A 19822-nucleotide genomic window follows, 5' to 3' on the forward strand; every position below is an offset into this window, starting at 1 on the left:
AGGAAGAGGTAAAATTGTCTCTATTTGCAGATGACATGATTTTATATGTAGGAAATCCTGAATATTCCACCAAAAAAATGGATAGGTCTAATCAATGAATCAGAAAGTTGCAGAATATAAAATTAACATGCAGAAATCAATAGTGTTTCCATACACTAACAATGAATTATCAGGAAAAGAATTAAAGAAAATGATCCCATTTGCAACACTATCAAAACAATAAAATACTTAGGAAGAAATTTAGCCAAGACGGAAAAAGATCTCTACTCTGAGTACATCAAGACTGATGAAGGAAATTAAAGAAGACAAAAATAAATGGAAAGGTAGCCCACATTCATGACCTGGAAAAATTAATATTGTTAGGATGTCAATACCACCAAGAGCCATTTATAGATTCATTGCAATCCCTATCAAGATTCCAATGGCATTTTTAATAGGTAGAAAATTTACAGCTCTAAAATTTACATGAAACCACAAAAGACCCCAAATAACCAAAGCATTCCTGAGAAAGAACTAAGCAGGAGGCATCATACTTCCTGATTTGAAGCTACACTACACAGTATAGTAAACCTAACAGTATGATACTGGCCAAGACCAATATAACAGAATCAGAGCCCAGAAATAAACCCATGTGTATAGTCAGTACTTGACAAGGAAGCCAGGAATGTTCAATGGAGGGAAGATCGTCTCTTCAATAAGTGGTGTTGGGAAAATTGGACATTCACATACAAAAAAATGAAACTAAATCCCTGCCTTACACCATTTATATTAATTATTTCAAAATTGTTTAAGAATTTAAATGTAAAATTAGAAACCATAAAACTGCTAAAAGAAAACGGGAGAAAAATCTCCTTGACATGGATTTTGACAAGGATTTTTTTGGTTATGATGCCTAAAGAATAAGCAACATGATCAGAAATAGACAAGTGGAATGACATCAAATTAAGCAAAAGAAATGAACAAAATGAAATGACAACCTGTAGAGCAGGAAAAAATATTTGCAAACCATATATCTGATAAGGGCTTCAAATTCAAAATATTTAAAGGACTCTACAACTCAACAGAAAAAATTTAATTAAAAATAAGCAAAGCATCTGAATAGACATTTTTCCAAAGAAGATATACAAGTGGCCAACCAGTACATGGGAAAAAAAGTGCTCAACATCACTTATCATCAGGGAAATGCAAATCAAACCACAATGAGAGATCACCTCACACCTGTCAGAATGTCAACCATTGAAAAGACAAGAGATAACAAATGTTGGCGGGGCTGTGGAGAAAGAGGAGCCCTTGTGCCCTGTTGGAGGGATTGTAAATTGGTGCATTCACTCTGGAAAACAGAATGGAGGGTACTCAGAAAATTCAAAATAGAAGTACCATATAACCCAGCAATTCTAGTCCTGGGAATATATCCAAAGGAAACAAAAACACTACATGGAAGAGAAGTCTGCATCCATAATAATCAAGTCATGGAAATAACTAAAGTGTCCAACAGATAGATAGATGAAGTTGTGGTATATATACAATGGAATTCTATTCATCTGCTAAAAAGGAGGAAACCCTGCCATTTGTGACAACATGGATGGGCCTTATAGGCATTATGCTAAGTGAAATCAGCCAGCCAGAGAAAGACAAACACTGTATGATCTTACTCATACATAAAAATTAAAAAATAATAAAATAAAAGCTCAGAAAAAGAGACCAGATTTGTGGTTACCAGAGGCCACGGTTGGGGGCAAGAGGGATTGGAAGAAGGTGGTATAAGCTTCCAGCTGTAAGATAAATAAGTACTAGGGATGTAATCTACAGCATGACAACTATAGTTGTGATACAGAAGAAAATTGTTAAGAGTAGATCCTAAGAGTTCTTATCACAAGGAAAAAAAAATTTTTTTTGGTTATCTATATGAGATGATGGGTATTAACAAAACCTACTGTGGTGATCATTTCACAACATACATATGTCAAATCATTATGCTGTATACCTGCGACAGTCTGTAAGTTACTTACATCTCAACAGAACTAGAAACAAAATACAAAAACAAAAAAACCTCAGCAAGATCATGCCTTGAAAGTGAACTCACTCTGTCAAGTGGGTGGCAGGATTGGAAGTAGCGCTACCAGCCTAATTATATTTTTAAAAGACAGTTGTACATTTTTATAAGAATTATATCATTTCTAAGCAACAGTATGCAAACATTAGAATTCAGTAATTCAAATACTCACCATTTTGAGACAAAAGAAAGGTTAGCCCTTTTCCTGGAGATTTAAAGTTCATTTTGGAAATTCTTTCATTACTTAGAGACTTCTTGATCTTGGGCTTTTACATAAAAAAATCATAAAGCAAAATATGATTTCTGCATCAGTGTGGATTAAAACTAATTTTCTGCATTACAAATAATTAGAAAATTATTAACAAGGCCATTCTCTTTAAGCTAAAGAGACTATCTTTGACTATTTTTAACCTGCATAAAATATTGCTATTTGTACAATTAAGGAAATTAAAACAGTTATTATATCCACTAAAACCTTCCTCCCAAGAAACCAAAGATTTGAAAGTCTTCCCTGGGATGTTGGAAAGTGTTTAGTGCATAGAGTTAACTGTGTATACGTCCCAATATTAATGGCATTAATTTCCAGATATAATCTGTTCACATCCACATTTTTGCTTCCAACTAGATCTCAACCCCAGGCTCGTGTCTCCATCTGTGCCCCCCTGGGTGTGTCTGATCAGTTACTTTAAGCCTAACGTGTCTAAAACCAGCTCCCTAATTCTGCCCCCAAACTTCCATCCCCCCCACTCCAGCCTTCCCTCACGGCAAATGACAACTGTGTCTTCCAGTCATTCAGACCAGAAGGCTTTGAATCATCTTGGCCTTCTCTTTCTCTCTCAAACTCCGCAGCCTCTGACAAGCCTGCACATAATTCCAAGATCTTCCTTACTAGTTTGTCAACAGTGAAGCTATAGGGAGCCTACTGATCTCTGCTCTGGGGCCCTCCCGCCTCACTGAGAAGGAAAGCCAGGCCCGCACCATGGCTGGGCACCCTCCTGGTCTGGCCCAGCTGCCCCACTGAATTCCTGTGCCCTGCCACTCTGGTGTGGCTGCACCTGCTGATCCACTTTTCTTTCAACAACTCAAATACACCCTCATGCCCATGACTTTTGACATGTCTACACCTTGTCTACACCTGTGAAACAATCACCTCGGTCGAGAAAGTGAACATTTCCATCACCCCAAGTTTCCTGTGCCTCTTGGGATTCCCCCCTTTTCTCTCATCCACAGAATACTCTTCCTCCAGATAATCCCATGGTTGCTTCCCCACTTCCTTCACATGTGCTCAAATGTCACTTCATCAGAAGACCTGTCACCACTTCACCCTGTCACTCCACAGCCTGCCTTGTTTTTTACCTTATCACTTGTACCTCGTAAATGTGAGGAGGTGTAGCATTGTGGTAATGGGTGCAAATTCTGGAGTCAGACTGCCTGCATATAGACCCCCTGGCTCCACTAGTTACTGGATCCATGACTATGGGCAGGTTACCTAACCTTTCCATGCCTCAACTCCCTCCTACAGATGGGAACGGTACCCGAAGGTGGTTTGGGGTGTCAAATGAGCTCCTCCTGAGAAGTGCATGGCACCTGGTAAACACCCCAGGAGTCTTAGTTAGCTATTATTACTGTTCACTTGTCTCCCTCTCCTACTGGAATGTGAAGTCCACGAGAGGACAGGTTTTTGCTTCACTGCAGGTCACTAGCACATAGAAGCGTGTTCATCACACAGTAGGTGAGCAAAACTCGTTAATACTGCAACCAGGTAACTGTTGTTATGTGGTTATAGTTGTACATGCAAACCTCTGATCTCCTTATTTTGCTAAGATCAAGCATGAGTCCCAGCTTGCTTGAAGATGACTTGGTGCTGCCATCCTCCAGATCTGATTCCTGGCTTGTTCCTACACTTGAACTCCTGTTCTGGATGTTCTGAGCAAGGACAAACACATAAGATGATTTGGGGTTTCCATGGAGACACAAACACGATTTTTAAAAAAGATTTATTGGGGGGATGCCTGTGTGGCTCAGCGGTTGAGCATCTGCCTTTGGCTCAGGGCGTGATCCCTGAGTCCCGGGATCGAGTTCCGCATCGGGCTCCTTGCATGGAGCCTGCTTCTCCCTCTGCCTGTGTCTCTCATGAACAAATAAATAAAATCTTTAAAAATATATATTTATTGGGGCACCTGGGTGGTTCTAAAATAAGTAAATCTTAATGACTAATTAGTTAAAAAATAAAGATTTTATTTATTTATGAGAAAGAGAAAGCACAAGCCAGGGTGGAAGGGCAGAAGGAGAAGGAGAAGCAGACTCCCTACTGAGCAGGGAGCCTAATGCAGAGCTCCATCCCAGGACCCGGAGATCATGACCTGAGTCAAAGGCGGACATTTAACCTACTTAGCCACCCAGGTGCCCCCACACACGATTTTAATGAAGTATAATTTACAATTAAGCTACACATAAAGTATACTTACTATTGGATGATTTTTGACATGTCTATACCTGAGAGACAATCACCTCAGTCAAGACAGTGAACATATCCATCACCCCCAAGCTTCCTGTACCTCTTGGGAATCCCCCCTTTTCCCTCATTCTCAGGCAACCACTGATCTGCTGTCACTACAGATTACTTCACACTCTCTAGAATTTTATATAATTGTACTTTTTTTGTCTGACTCCTTTCACCCTGCATAATTATTTTAATTCATCCTTGTCCTATATCATGAGTTCTTTCATTGCTGAGTCATACTCTATTGTATGGATATAATAGGATTTACCTTGTTGGACATTTGGAATGACATATTAAAAAACTGAAGTGCACATGGTCCAGTGATTTCTGAGGATGACCGCCTAGACCAGTGTTCACACTCGGTTATTAGATAGAATCCATGTGATGCCATCTATGAAATCACGGATGAATTCAAGGCAGACATTCATTTCCCTCAGAGCCAAGCCCCAGACCACGGCCCATGATAAGGCCCCCAGTGATCCAGAAAAGCCATCAGTCATATCCTCAATCTAGAAGAGGCCTATCTGGTTATTGGGTAGACTGTGAGGTAAAGTTGAACATAGAGCTCTCTCAGCACACAAAGAGTCTGAGACACATCAGAGAATTGTGGAAAGAGTCGCTCTTGGGATCCCTGGGTGGCGCAGCAGTTTAGCACCTGCCTTTGGCCCAGGGCGCGATCTTGGAGACCCGGGATCAAATCCCACGTCGGGCTCCCGGTGCATGGAGCCTGCTTCTCCCTCTGCCTGTGTCTCTGCCTCTCTCTCTCTCTCTCTCTCTCTCTCTCTCTCTCTGTGTGACTATCATAAATAAATAAAAATTTTTAAAAAAGAAAGAGTCGCTCTTTACACAATAAATAATGTGCTTGTGTGCGCAGGTCTGAAGAGTTCCATTGGCCCCCAAGACTCCCTGTGGCTCCAAATGAATGGCTCAAAACTCAGAAATCCTCTAAGCCTATTTAACCTGACAGCCTCACCCACGTCTACTTGGTATCAATTTGCCCCAGCAGCTGGATCCTTCAACAGGGTGGCTGACACTGCCCCTACTCCACCAAGGTCTGGCAGTGGGCCTTGAGTCCAGCAGGCCTGTCCTATGAGCCGGCCACATCCTAAGGGACCCATCTAACATCTCATGCACACTCAGGAGCTGTTTCTTAACATCTTCACTCTGGGACAGGCTCTCCACTCTGGTAAACTCTAGATCATGTAATGAAACATTTCATTCTAGCCCTTCTTGTCCACCCAATGTGTTGGTTGGCACTCTGACCTTCATCAGGATATCTCTGCTACTGTGGTTTGGAGTTTACGCCCTAGGTCATGACCAAGGACCTAACTTTTTTTTTTTAAGATTCTATTTATTTATTCATAAGAGACAGGCAGAGAGGTAGGCAGAGGGAGAAGCAGGCTCCGTGAGGGGAACCCAACCTGGGACTCAATTCTGGGACCATGACCTGAGCTGAGAGCAGACGCTCAACCACTGAGTCACCCAGGTGTCTCCCAAGGACTTAAATTAAATACAATATACTCTTTCAAAATATGAAAGGAAGTCTCAAGTTTTTTCATAAGTCTTAAATTATTTCCTGAAAGGTGACAAAAACCCAAGATAGTTTTGATATTGGTTTAACCATGCCACAATGAAACCATTTCTTGCTCTGTAGATTCTAAGACACCTTTACCTGATTCATCATATAAGGGCTTCCATGTTTGTTTCCAGACAGGTCCTCATTTGGAAAATTTAAATATTCTTTAATCATTTGTTCAGTAACAGAGATGAGTGCAAAGCTTAAGAGAGCTTCAAAGAATTCCAGGAAAACCAGCTGAAACATAAGAAAGTATAAAGGGTCTTATTCATTCTGACATACTCTGAGGTGGACAAGTGAGTCACCTGGGTGTTGGCTTCTTTCTCCAGAGGTACCACCTCATTCAACACCCACCTATCATGGGTGCATGCCTCTTTGAAATAAGAACTACAATATTTAAAAGATTATGTGCATTCAATTATTAGACTTATAAGCCATTTTCTATTTTGATGGAAACGTTTATTTTATATTAATTAATTGAGGACATTTTAGAAAGGGTTTCCTTTTTTCTTAAGCTACTTAGACCAGTGGCATCTGAAGTGACAAGTGCAGGTGTTACCCACTTGGCAGCCATGCCCCTCCCGGCTGTGTGCACACCTGACCATGGGCCTGCCTCCACCCGAGCAGCACCTGCAGCAGGGACAGCTTGCTTGGACTTTGATCATTCACCTGTCTCTTGGTCCTGAACCCAGAGCCCTGTGAGTCTGAGCTGGAACAGGCTTGCTCATTTGACCGATGGTGCCAGGCCAGCCCCTGCCTGCTGCCAGGGATCTGCTTAGCATCCCTGAAACCTCAGTGTCCTCTAGGCTAACAGTTGGTTGACACCTGTCCAAAGATGGCTGGTAAATGAGACATTTGCTTAGCTCAAGGGCAGGACACTTTTAGTTTCTTATCCCCAAATTTGACTCTTCCTGTGACCCCACCTAACTCTCACTCACTACCCACCAAGCTCATAAACTGTCTTACCACTATGCCAAACCCCACCTCCCAAAGACTTTGCTATTTGCTGAATTGAACCACGCTGAGCATCAATTTCTCCGTCTGTAAGATGCGTCAGTACCATATACTTTGTCATGAGGATCAGATGAGATCCTGGTGTGAAGTGCCTGTCATCCCACTTGTTGAATCATTAGTGGCTGGTAATTTGTAGCTGTTATCTTAAGTAAAAGCACAGGCCAGTGGGTCCCTGCCCCTACACAGGCACCCATTGTCACTGGCCTTGAGGTGATACCAAACATCCACTTTGTAAGCGTGACCCACAACAAGAAGAATCTTGCTTTCTTACTAGGTGTTCTGCTCATGTCAGTCCTACATCTTCCTCTCCTAGCAGAGAGCAAACTTTGAAGACACAGCACCCCACCTCGCACTGTGGGTGTTCTGTAAACATCAGACGGATAGAAACAGTGCCTACAATTAATAGCTCTAGCCTACTCTGTGTATCCTGGCTTATGATTTTGCCTGTCAGCTTGAGAAAAGCAGCCTAAAGTTTTTGTTCAAAATGGAGTTATTCTTACAGTTTGGATAAGATCTGAAGGGAACTCACAAGTATCGTGAGGTGGAAGCAGCACAGTGGCAGGTGGGGAGCTCACCCAGTGTAGACACTGGAATGACAAAGTCCTTGGGAGACACTGGATGGGATGAATATATTTTACACTTAAGGAGGACATGAATGGGGGGTGAGAGAGCAAAGGGAAGACTGTTATGGGCTGAATTATGTCTCCCAAAAAAGTTGGAGTCCTAACCCCCAGCACCTCAGATATGACCTTATTTAGGGATAATATTTTTAGAGATCAAGTTAAAATGAGATCATTAGGGTGGGCCCTGATCCAACATGGCCACTGTCCTTATAAGAGGGAAATGTGGACACAGAGACAGACCCATGGCGGGAAGATAATATGAAGAGACCTGGGGAGATGGCCACCTAACAAGCCAAGGGGAGAGGCCCAGAGCACAGCCTTTCCTACAGCCCCAGAAGGAACCAGCTCTACCTTAACTCAGTGACTACTGGCACTACATTTCTGTTATTTAAGCCCCCAGAAAAATGGCGGGGTGGGGCACAGCAAGTTTAAATGTTCTGAGGTAGGAGCACGATGGGTGTGTCGCAGGAACAGCTTGGAGGCAAGTATGACTCAGTGGTCAGACAAGGACTCAGCAAGGTGGCACCATCAGTGTCTTGAGGGCCTTTACTCCAAGTGAGATGGGAAGCTGGACGGTGTGAGCAGGGGAGTGACCTGGCTGCTGCCCTGGGCAGTGGGAGGATAAGAGGTGAATCAGGAAGATTAGTGAGCGGCTTTCTAGGTGACAGTGGGTGGCTCGGCCAGGGTGGAAGCAGTGCGGGTGGTGGGAGGTGCCACATCCTGGATATACTTGAAAGTGGAGCCAAAAAGATCTGAAGATTTGAATGTGGCCTATGAGAGGAATCATCGAGACAGGGAGGGGGCCTGACAACTAGAGGGTGGAGTGCCATCAACACAGGGGGTACACAGGGGGAGGATGAGGGTCACAGCTGTAGTTTGGGGTGTGGGACACTCTGGGCTGTTAGAAGCCCAAGAGGCCACTCTGGCTAGGCCGTCTGGAGCTGGAGCGCATGATTTGGGTTACAGATACAAACACTGGCCTTGTCCTCAGAATGATTATGAGACAAAGGATGGGCGTAGCTAGAGAAAAGGACCCAGGCCTAAGTCTGGGGCACTTGGACAGGATGAGTGTGGCAGAAGTCGGAAAGGAACCAGCAGTGAGGGAAGTGGAAGACCAGGGAAAGAGGGGAAGAACATGTTTGAGGTGGGAGACATGGTATTTCAGGTGCCACGGCAACACCCCCCGGGGTAGGTCATCACAGAGTCACTTGTGGCCTGAACGCAAATGGTGTTAGCTGAGTTGGGGGAGCCACACAGATCCCACCCTTTAGGACCTGTCCAGAAGAGGCAAATGCTCAAGGTCAAGGAGTAGATTCCTGGTGGCAGGGGTCGGGCGAGGGGCAATCAGGAGGAAGGATTAACTGGTTTGCACCACTTCCGTTTATAGAAGAAAAGACTGAGCCTGGGGAGGCTGAACTGGCCAAAGCCCTTCTGCAAGGAGTGCTGAAAACTGAAGGCACTTAGACTAAGTCACTAGAGATCCATCAGTGTCTTTGACAGGTTATAGGACTCATCTCCCAGAAAAACACACACGTGTATTAAATTGCTAAATTATCCAAGAAATAGCATCATACAGATGACCCTTGAACAACACAAATGTGAAGTGTGTGGGGCCACCGATACGCAGATTTTTTTCTATGCATACAAGTGCTGCAAATGTCTTTTCTCTTCCTTATAATTTTAATTTTTTTCCCTCTAGCTTATTTATTGTAAGAATACAGTATATAAAGCCACCTGGGTGGCTCAGGGCTTGCATGTCTGCCTTGGGCTCAGGTTGTGATCCCAGGGTTCTGGGATCCAATCCCACATCAGGCTCCTTGTGCAGAGTCTGCTTCTCCCTCTGCTTATGTCTCTGCCTTTCTCTCTATGTCTCTCATGAATAAATAAATACAAATCTTAAAAAAAAATACAGTATGTAATACAAAATATATGTTGATTGCCTGTTAATGTTATCTGTAAGGCTTCCAGGCAACAGCAGGCTATTGGTAGTGAAGCATTGAGGGAATCAAAGTTATACCTGAATTTCTGACTGCATAGGGGTGTCAGTGTCCCTAACTTGTGTTATTCAAGGATCCACTGTAGTTTCATATCCTTTTGACTTCATTCACTACTTCTTGACATCTGAAATATTCTTTGTTATATTAACTCTAGTTTTCTAACAATCAAGGAGATACAGCTATATAGATACACACAGCTATACACACATGTATGTATACACACACATGCATATGGACATTCACATATTTATGTATGGGGTTAGAATGCTTTTCAGTCAAATCTTGGTTCTTATTTGTATCCAAGGCAGGACAGCCTCAACCATATCTGCACTATTTGTGACACCTCTTTACAAACCTCAAGTTCAAAGTTGCTGTCAACACCGTCATGTATGAAAGGATTATCCTCTGCGATGACCTCCACGAATTTGGTTGCTGTTAATTCTTTATTTATCATTTTAAAGTCCTGCAAAAGAATCAACCAATTAAACCACAATGGCCTGTAATTACAAATAGCTACATATTTTTAGTGTCAATTTATATCCATATGACACTTTATTTTTTTTTATTTTTTTTTATTTTTTAATGATAGTCACAGAGAGAGAGAGAGAGAGAGGGGCAGAGACACAGGCAGAGGGAGAAGCATGCTCCATGCACCGGGAGCCCGACGTGGGATTCGATCCCGGGTCTCCAGGATCGCGCCCTGGGCCAAAGGCAGGCGCTAAACCACTGCGCCACCCAGGGATCCCCCATATGACACTTTAAGGAGATGTTCTAGAAATGCGTATCTTTGAAACTGATCCTCTTGAAAAGCATTCTAGATTAACATTGGTATTTACCTCTCTAGACCTTCCCTAATCCCTCCAAAAAGAAAAGTGTCTTTAGAGGCATAAACAAAGGGCCGAGGGGTTGGAAAAGTAGATGATCCAGATGTGAGTTATTGGCCCAGCTGTACAAGTAGGGAGATGGTGCACTGGGGGCCACAAAATCAGGGTGCTGTGGGCACTCAGGAAGGAGACCCCGCTGGAAGTAATGCTGCAGGCCAGGCTGGACACAAGAAGACTCCCTGAAAGTCCAGGTGTAGACCCTGTCCGCATCAACACTGCAAACAGGAGGTTTGCTCTCGGAGATACTGAACCAGAGAGCATTTGGCCCAGGACACACTGTCTCTCCTAAAGTCAGTGCTGCCGAGATTAAGGATTAAGTGAAAGTGCACCTCGCAGGGCCTGGCTCTGTGCTGGCCCACCCTCCTCTCTCCTAAGCTGCGTGCAAACCAGGCTCGTAAGTTCTACTGGAAGAATCGTACTGACACCACGTGAACCCACTGATCCATCTCAGTATCACTCAACGGGAACATTCCTGAGGCGATGCAACACAGAACCACCTGTGGCTTTGTGAGGGGAAGAAACCCAGAATCCAGACAAGCCTCTAACTGTACTGCTTCAGTGGATGTGCGGGGGAAGAGAAGAACATGGTAATGATCTCTGGGAGGATGCAGCCAGCCCAAATCGGAAGGCTGACCCATCTAGAGGAATGATGACCTCGTCTCTTCAATATGAGGCCATGGAGAAAGGAGGAAAGTGAACAAATAAACAGCCATACAATACTCCTCCCCCAAACACACATACTTCTAACAAGCTACTTTCCTCTAGTAGACACTAGGTCACTGTCCCTTTTCCACACATACACACACACACACACACGACACTGTTAGACCTCCTGAAAGCACTCTATTCCCTATTAGTATTTGACTCATTTTCTCATTTATCTTCCCATGGTGTAAATTAAAACAAAAACTGCCAAGAGTTAGTACAAGGATATTGTAGGACTATCCTATTTTATAAACTATTAGCTTCTTCAAATTACTTTTTGATGAACAATCATTTTTTTAAATGACATCTGCTTCCCCACCCCCACCTCATCTTCTCTTACATGGCAAGGTCTGCATTAGCAAAGGCACTGAGGCTGCCTGTGCCTTCCCCTCACTGGGAAGCACATGGGGTGGTGCTCCCTCTGCCTCAGGTCCTTCCTCCATTATGGATCCCAGAATTACTCACTTCTTCCCAAAGAGGCTCAGCAAACATTCAATGGCTATGAAGATCCCTGATCTTCACCTCATTGTGTATCACAGCTAGAATACATTGTCTTTCTTTCTTTCTTTCTTTCTTTCTTTCTTTCTTTCTTTCTTTCTTTCTTTCTTTCTTTCTTTTATTTACTCATTTGAGAGAGAAAGAGTGTGTGTGTGTGTGTGTGTGTGTGTGTGTGTGTGTGTGTATAGGGGGAAGGGCAGAGGCAGAAGGAGAAGCAGACCCCCCACTGAGCAGGGAGCCTGATGTGGGGCCCAATCTCAGGACCCTATGATCAAGACCTGAGCCAAAGGCAGACACCCAACCAACTGAGCTACCCAGGTGCCCCTTTCTTTACTGAAAACCAAAATGCTAGGGTGCTTGGGTAGCTCAGTCAGTTAAGCATCTAACTCTTGATTTCAGCTCAGGTCATGATCACAATGTCGTGAGATTGAGCCCCACATCTCTGCACTGAGCGTGGACCCTGCTTGAGATTCTTTCTCTCCCTCTGCATCTCCCCCTACTTGTGTGCACACAGTCTCTCACTCTTTCTCAAAAAAAAAAAAATAGCCAAAATTCTTTATTAATATAAAACCAGTCTCGATCATGAGTGTTTACTTTCAACATCCAGAGGAAGTGTCGCATCTTCATGGAAGGCTCGTGGGGAGGAGCTGTGTGTGGTCTGCAGTAAAGTGTATAAATCTCCCAGGTCTTGTCGATATAATTCATGGAATAGAGTGTTCGCTGCTGTCCACTGAATAAATTGCCTAAAGACATAATGGAAAGATAAACAGTCAAAAGATGATTACAAAGCTACATTCTGGGGGAAAAACAGTTAATAAATATAATGCTGTTAGTTTTGTATTTACCTTTTACACGGCAGGCATTTGGGTGAATGTTCTCAGTCATCAGTTTGGTAAAACACAGAAAGAGCGATGGGCTTCTGTTTCTGCCAAGACAGATTCAGTCACCCCTCTGTCCAAGAGATAAAACTTAATTCCCTCCTCTCCCTACAGAGTGGACTCAGTAGTTTGCTTCAAATGATGAGTGTACAGAAAGGGAGAAACAATATATTTATGGTAGAGAATCCTGGCTACCGCCCCTTTAGCCAAATGTTCAGTAACCAAACATTACAGGGTTAACATCACCAGTAATAAGACAATCCAACATCACATACCCCTGATGTGATGGATGTGATGTGATGTGATGTGATGTGATGTGATGCCAGAGGCAGTTCACCTCCATGTATTCTTTCCCAAAACCCAAGCCTCAGGGAAATGATGAAAACACATCAGCAGACCAAAATCAAAGGATATTTACAAAATAACTGACCAGTAGTCTTCCAAAGTGTCAAGGTCATAAAAAAAAAAGTATAAGAAATTATTACAGGTTGTAGGGACTGAAGATATGGGATAACAAAACGCAAAGAACATGGAACAGAAAAGGGACATCAGGGGAAACTTGGAAAACCCAAATAAAGTCTGCGATTTCATTAGTATTAACCAACATTTGTTTCTTCACTACGATAAGTGCTCTGTGGCTGTGCAAGACGTTATTGTTCAGGGAAGCTGAGTGATGGATGGAGAGGAACTCACTGTACTAATATGGCAACACTTCTATAAAACTAAATTTATTTCAAAATAAAAAGTTTTTTTTTTTTAAAGATAAAGTATCCATTTTTCCCTGAGAAAGACAGGAAATTCTAGCCTATGGAAGAGTTGGTGGTGACCATTTCTGAGTAAAATCCTGAGAACAGTATTCAATATGGAAACATAACTCGCATCTGAGGGGTATTCTAAATTTTAATCTGGTATCTCATGGTTGAGTAGTTAATGTTTGTGAAACGTGGGGCACCTGATGAACTCAGAGCCCTGGAAGTAGTACTTACTGGTATTCTTTGTGATGGATGCGGTAAGCCAAGAGCAGGAGGTAATTCAGAAACGTTCTCAAAAGTATTGTTGTAAACGGAGAATGAATTTCTTCAACTGGAATGTCACTATTGGCTAAAATAAAGAAAATTGGAAAGGATGCCTAGTATTTTTTTAAATTGAAGTGTAATTGACAATACAACATTGTACTCAAGTGTTGCGACATGATTCACCATATGTTGCAGATTGACCGCCACAATAAGTCTTATTGATATCCTTCACCTACAGAGTTACAAAAATTTCTCTTTTATTCTTGCCATGAGGACTTTTAAGATTTACCCTCTTAGCAACTATTCTTTTTTTTTTTTTTTTAAGATTCAATTTTTTGAGAGAGAGAGAGTGAGTGAGAGAGAGAGAGCAGGAGCAGGGGAAGTAGAGGGAGAGGGAGAAGCAGGCTCCCCACTGAGCAGGAAGCCCGACATGGGACTTGATCCCAGGACCCTGAGATCATGACCTGAGCAGAAGGAAGAAGCTTAACCAACAGAGCTACCCAGGCACCCCCTCTTAGTAACTTTCACATGTAACACCGTATTTTTAACTATAGTCACAGCCTCTGTGACACGTTTATTTTATAGCTGGAAGTTTGTATCTTTTGACCCCCCCTTTCACCCATCTCATCCACCCCTCCCCACTCTGGCAACCACCAGCCTGTTCTCTATATCTGTGACCTTCTTGTTTAGGTTCCATTTATAAGTTCAATCATACACTCTTTGTATTTCTCTGTCCGACTTACTTCACCTAGCAAAACACTCTTAAGGTCTATCCATATTTGTTGCAAATATCAAGATTTCATTTTTGATGCCTAGTATTTTCTAAAGCCTTCTATTTTTTATTTTGCTCCTGGTATGCAATACAAAGAACTGAGTTTGACGGAGTATCTTTTTTGCTAGTAAATACCAATGAGCAGCATATACACACCCACTTAAAACTTAAGTACCACTCAAAAGATCTCGATCTGGTCACTGCTCAAGAAACTTACAAGATACCGTGTGCCAGTGTTTTTTCAAAGTGGTCTGAGCCACATGTGATTGATGATTCTAATTTTTTTTTAAGATTTTATTTATTTATTCATGAAGACACACAGAGAGAGGCAGATACACAGGCAGAGGGAGAAGCAGGCTCCATGCAGGGAGCCCCATGTGGGACTTGATCCTGGGACTCTGGGATCATGCTCTGAGCAGAAGGCAGACACTAAACTGCTGAGCCACCCAGGGATCCCGATGATTCTAATTCTAAATAGATTCTAAATCTGTGTCAAACACTTACATTTCAGGTAAATAGGTATTAGTTCTAATATTTTATTTTTCAGGTAGATAATTTGAGGTTTTCAAGGCCTGCTTCTCAGAATTCAACTGTAAGGAGTAAAATCTTCAAAGGTATTAAGTTTATCACATGAACTTTCTCATTTGAAATCAAGCCCAAGCCCAAGACAACCTAAAGTGTTTTCTCGGCTATGACAAGCCCTCCTTAATCCTCTCTGTTTCTGACCTCACGATTTTAGTGGGTTTTACAGATCAGGGGCAGGCAAACTTATCCGTCAAGAGCCAGACAGTACATATTTTATGCTTTGTAGGCCACACAATCTCTGTCACAACCCCTCAGTTCTGGTATCATAGGACAAAAACAGCCACAGACAGTGCATGAGAAAATGGGCATGGCTGTGTTCCAATAAAACTTTACTTATGGGAACAGGCAGGAGGCTGGATTCAGCCCATAGGCCCTGCTGTAGATAATCTTTCACTGCTGCCATTATTTCACAAAATTGTCTCAAGTACATTTTAAGCACCTTGGGAAGACAACCATGTGTTGATTTCTGGAACACCTCTCCCAAGATCTGTCTTCCTCACTCCCTCCACATTTTCTGACTGGTTTCATGGTGACATGATGTTATACTACCGTTTAAACCAAAAGATGTTGGGGTACCTGGGTGGCTCAGTCAGTTAAGCATCTGACTTCAGGTCAGGTCATGATCTCAGGGTCTGGGATCAAGCCCCATGTCAAGCCCCGTGTTGGGCTCCAAGCTCAGCAGGAAGTCTGCTTCTCCCTCTGCTCCTCTCCCCACTCATGCTCGCTCTCTCTCGCTCTCTCTCTCAAATAAATAAATAAAATCTTAATTAAAAAAACACAAAAGATGTGGATCTGGAATACTCACTACTTAATACCCTGTCCATATCAGCAAGAGTTATATTATGGTGATGAAATTTGCAGTCTTTTAGAAACCTCCAGAAGTGAAGCTTTGTCATCAGGAAGGTATTATCCAGAGAGCAATCACATCCTAGGCTGCTGTAGAAGCAATAGATTCTTCTCAATTCTGTGATATTTCTTAAGACAGCATATTCTACCTACAAAGAAAAAACCATGCATGTCTTAATCTTGCCTAATAAGAACAAAAGCAAAAGAAACAACACGTTTTGTAAATTAAATGGGATAACATATGTGAAGTAATAGCATTTAACTCTTATCACTGTAAGAGCTCAACAAATGTTATATTTTCTCCACTCATCTCCAGTTAATAAAATGCATTTTCTGAATAACATTTTTAAAAAGTGCTGTTATCAGTACAATGGAATTGCTTTCATACTGCTATGTGGTAGCATCCTATTTGAATGGGCAGCAATAAAATCCTCTAGTCTACAAAGCAATATCTTTCATGAAAACAGACACAAAAATCCTCAAGTAAATAGGAGTATATGAAATCTAGCAATTTATAAAACAAATAATAAGTCAACACCAAGTGGGGTTTATCCTGGGATCGCAAGGCTGGTTCAACCAGCTTGGTTGGTTGGTTGGTTGGTTGGTGGGTTGGTTGTTTAGTAGACTCCACACCCAACATGGATCCTCACGTGGGGCTGGAATGCACAACCATAAGATCGAGACCTGAGCTGAGATCAAGAGTCGGACACCCAACTGACTGAGACACCCAGCCTTGGTTGATTTAAAACATGCAACTAACATCATACTTCCTGCTGAAAGTCTGAAATAGAAGATACTCATACTCATTACTAACCTCCCTCTCTGTCCCCAATCACCTTCTATAATTTTCCCCAACTCTCAATACCCTTATGCTACCTTGACTTCCCCATACATGTAACCCTGCAGCATATGCAGTGCCCTGTTCTCCAAAACCACTTACGCTCTGCCTCTCCCTCCCAAATGAAATATTCAGGAAATGTGAGGACTGGTGTTTGGGGCCCCCAAGGAGATGGAAGAGTCCCACCTGGGCAGTTGCATCAGGCATCTGATTCTTCTTAGCATTAATCCCTGCTTTTAAAATTTTAATTCAATTGGATAAACATATATAGACTGCCCTATCTAAAGCACTGTTCTAGAGTAAGCACAGAATTTTCTTCATGAAGCTTAAAACCTGGGAAAGACACCATAAGGAAGTGCCACTGGTAGAACAGAGCCATGGAGAATGGACAGGTGGATCCCAAGGAAGTTCCCTGGAGGATGCTGTACTTGAACTGAGCCTCATAGCACAGAAAAAAATGAGACCTTCACAGACATCAGCCCCCACCCCCCAGTGGAAGCTGGGGTGGGGGAAGCAGAGAGGTTGAGGTGCTTTTGGAATTCCAGGAAAGCTGCCTGACCTGGATAAAGGGTATCCCTGCTCTCTGCCCCAGCTGCCTCACTGGCAAAGGGGGACAACCACAGTTCCAGCCCCATAAGCTGTTGGGGGGATTTACCAAAATAAAGGTGTTTGGAAACATGCCCAGCGCATATTCCTGTGTACATGCTGGCCATTATTACCATGTGAGTGCAGGGTAAGGAGGAGGGAGATTGACAGGGGCAGGTTGGCAAGAGGCTGATATCAGATCCGAGGTGGTTCTGAATATACACTCAGGAACAGGACATGGGTAGCCAAGGCAACTACCTGATGGAAGAGGCCAGAGCTAGAAGGGCAAGAGAGCTTGTCCAGAATCCCTGCTCGAAAAAAGATACTGCATCTTGACAAAATGATCCAATAACAATAACGAATACATATAACAAACACAGCAGATAAGCCCACATGGAGGGACATTCTTCATAGTAAGCGAGCGAGAATCTTCCAAGCTCTGGAGGCCACGGAGTACCATGGAAGGCAGAGGCTCCGTCACAGACGGAGGAACTTAAAGAGATGTGACTGCTGCATGCGGCGTGGGGCCTGGGGTGGGATCCTGCGACAGAGAAGGAGCACTGCGAGAAAAAGTGAAATTCAATTAAAATCCATGGCTTAGTTTTGGTGGCAAGCGAGGCCCATGTCTCAGCTTCAGTCTCCAATCTGCAGCGATGGGAGATGCTCATGTGCCAAGGAGCTAGTGGCAGGGATGCAGAAACCTCGCTTGTGCAGCTCTTCTGTAGGGCTCAAGTCCTCTCAAAAGGTTCAGAAAAAAAAAAAAAAGAAGTTTCCCTAACTAGATTGTAATATGTCTATATTATGAAATACCATGTAACCATTAGACATTTTTAGAGGCATTTCTAAAATGTCAAGTTACAGATTTTTTTCATTTCCTAGGTCCTATTTTCTATAATTGAATTTTCTATAAAGAGCATGTGCTTTTATAATCATAAAATAGTCAATATTATTTTTAAACTTGTAGTTGTTTACCTGTTTTGTCATGGGAAGAACTCTAAAGTGGAAACTGAATGATACATATGTAAACCAAAAAAGAAAGAAAGGGGGAGAGAGAAAAAAAAAAAAACTATAAGGATACCACTCCTTTTGGAGTGAATCAATGCATGTTCATTTATTCACCTAAAAATTATATTGTAGGAGAATATTTAATGGCACTGAAGAGCTATGATTAAATACACACACAAAAAAGAGATTATATGAGCAGAATGCTCCAATTCTAATTATGTTTGCTCAGAACAAAACTGGAAAGATGGTCACCAGATTTTGTCTGGGTGGAGATTCTCTTCCATTTTTTTCCTATCTGCATTTTTCTAAATTTTCTACAAGTATCGTGTACTATTTTCATAACTCTTATCTGCATTTTTCTAAATTTTCTACAAGTATCGTGTACTATTTCCATAACTCTTATCTGCATTTTTCTAAATTTTCTACAAGTATCGTGTACTATTTCCATAACTCTTATCTGCATTTTTTTTCTAAATTTTCTACATGTATTGTGTACTATTTTCATAACAAAGAATATCAGAGAAGTTTTGTTTTAGCTTTTTAAAAAGATTTTATTTATTTACTTGAGAGAGTGAGTGAGTGAGAGAGAGAGAACATGAGGAGGGGGAGCAGCAGGAGAAGCAGACTGCCGCTGAATGGGGAACCCCACATGGGGCTCAATCCCAGGACCCTAGGATCATGACCTGAGCTGAAGGCAGCCGCTTAACTGACTGAGCCATCCAGGTGCCCCAAGGTTCTTATTTTTAACAAGAATCTGGCAGCAGATGAAGTGAATGATGTCTGTAGCCTGAATTACAACATTGGCCGGGACAAGAAGAGGGGAGTATGGGGGATGGAGAGTCATCGTTTTTGAGACCCACAGAACTGGGGCCAGAGGAGACAAGAAAGAGGAAGAGCAAAGGGGCACACACCTTGCAATTTCGAGGTACCACTGGTTCTCTTGTAGCAAGCAATATCTTCAACAATGGTTTCACAGAAGAATCATACCAAACCCCAGTCAAAGCAGGGATCGTGATACTAACATGTAATTTGGTGGATGGGATTTTCCAGATGTTAATCAAATGAAGTCTGCGTACACATAATTTTCCCTGTCTCTTAGTATTTCTAGATTTCTTTTTCTTTAAAGATTTTATTCATCCATTCATGAAAGACAGAGAGAGAGAGAAAGACAGAGAGAGAGAGAGAGGCAGAGACACAGGCAGAGGGAGAAGCAGGCTCCACGCAGGGAGCCAAACGTGGGACTTGATCCTGGGTCTACAGGATCATGCCCTGGGCCGAAGGCAGGTGCTAAACCACTGAGCCACCCGGGCTGCCCGGATTTCTAGATTTCTAATGATTTTTAGGAGTTTAAAGTTCTTTCAAATCCCAGCAGCCCATAATAATTCACAGCAGAATTAATGTCCTGTAGTTGGGGTGCCACAGCCCTGGCCTTCAGACCAAAGCT

At 42.6% G+C, this 19822-nt stretch overlaps 1 protein-coding gene across 1 annotated transcript in view; it reads right to left on the reverse strand.

The window, feature by feature from the left end:
- The window catches only part of LOC119878430 (radial spoke head 10 homolog B-like), a 47315-nt gene that overhangs the window by 13058 nt on the left and 14435 nt on the right, over window positions 1–19822 (reverse strand). Inside the window, 8 exon segments of the mRNA XM_038589056.1 lie at window positions 2226–2319; window positions 3854–3979; window positions 6229–6369; window positions 10122–10229; window positions 12448–12596; window positions 12699–12778; window positions 13718–13832; window positions 15910–16099. Coding sequence (XP_038444984.1) covers window positions 2226–2319; window positions 3854–3979; window positions 6229–6369; window positions 10122–10229; window positions 12448–12596; window positions 12699–12778; window positions 13718–13832; window positions 15910–16099 — 1003 coding nt within the window.

The sequence above is a fragment of the Canis lupus genome, unplaced genomic scaffold (assembly GCF_011100685.1).
Source record: "Canis lupus familiaris isolate Mischka breed German Shepherd unplaced genomic scaffold, alternate assembly UU_Cfam_GSD_1.0 chrUn_S1610H1801, whole genome shotgun sequence".
NCBI lineage: Eukaryota > Metazoa > Chordata > Mammalia > Carnivora > Canidae > Canis > Canis lupus.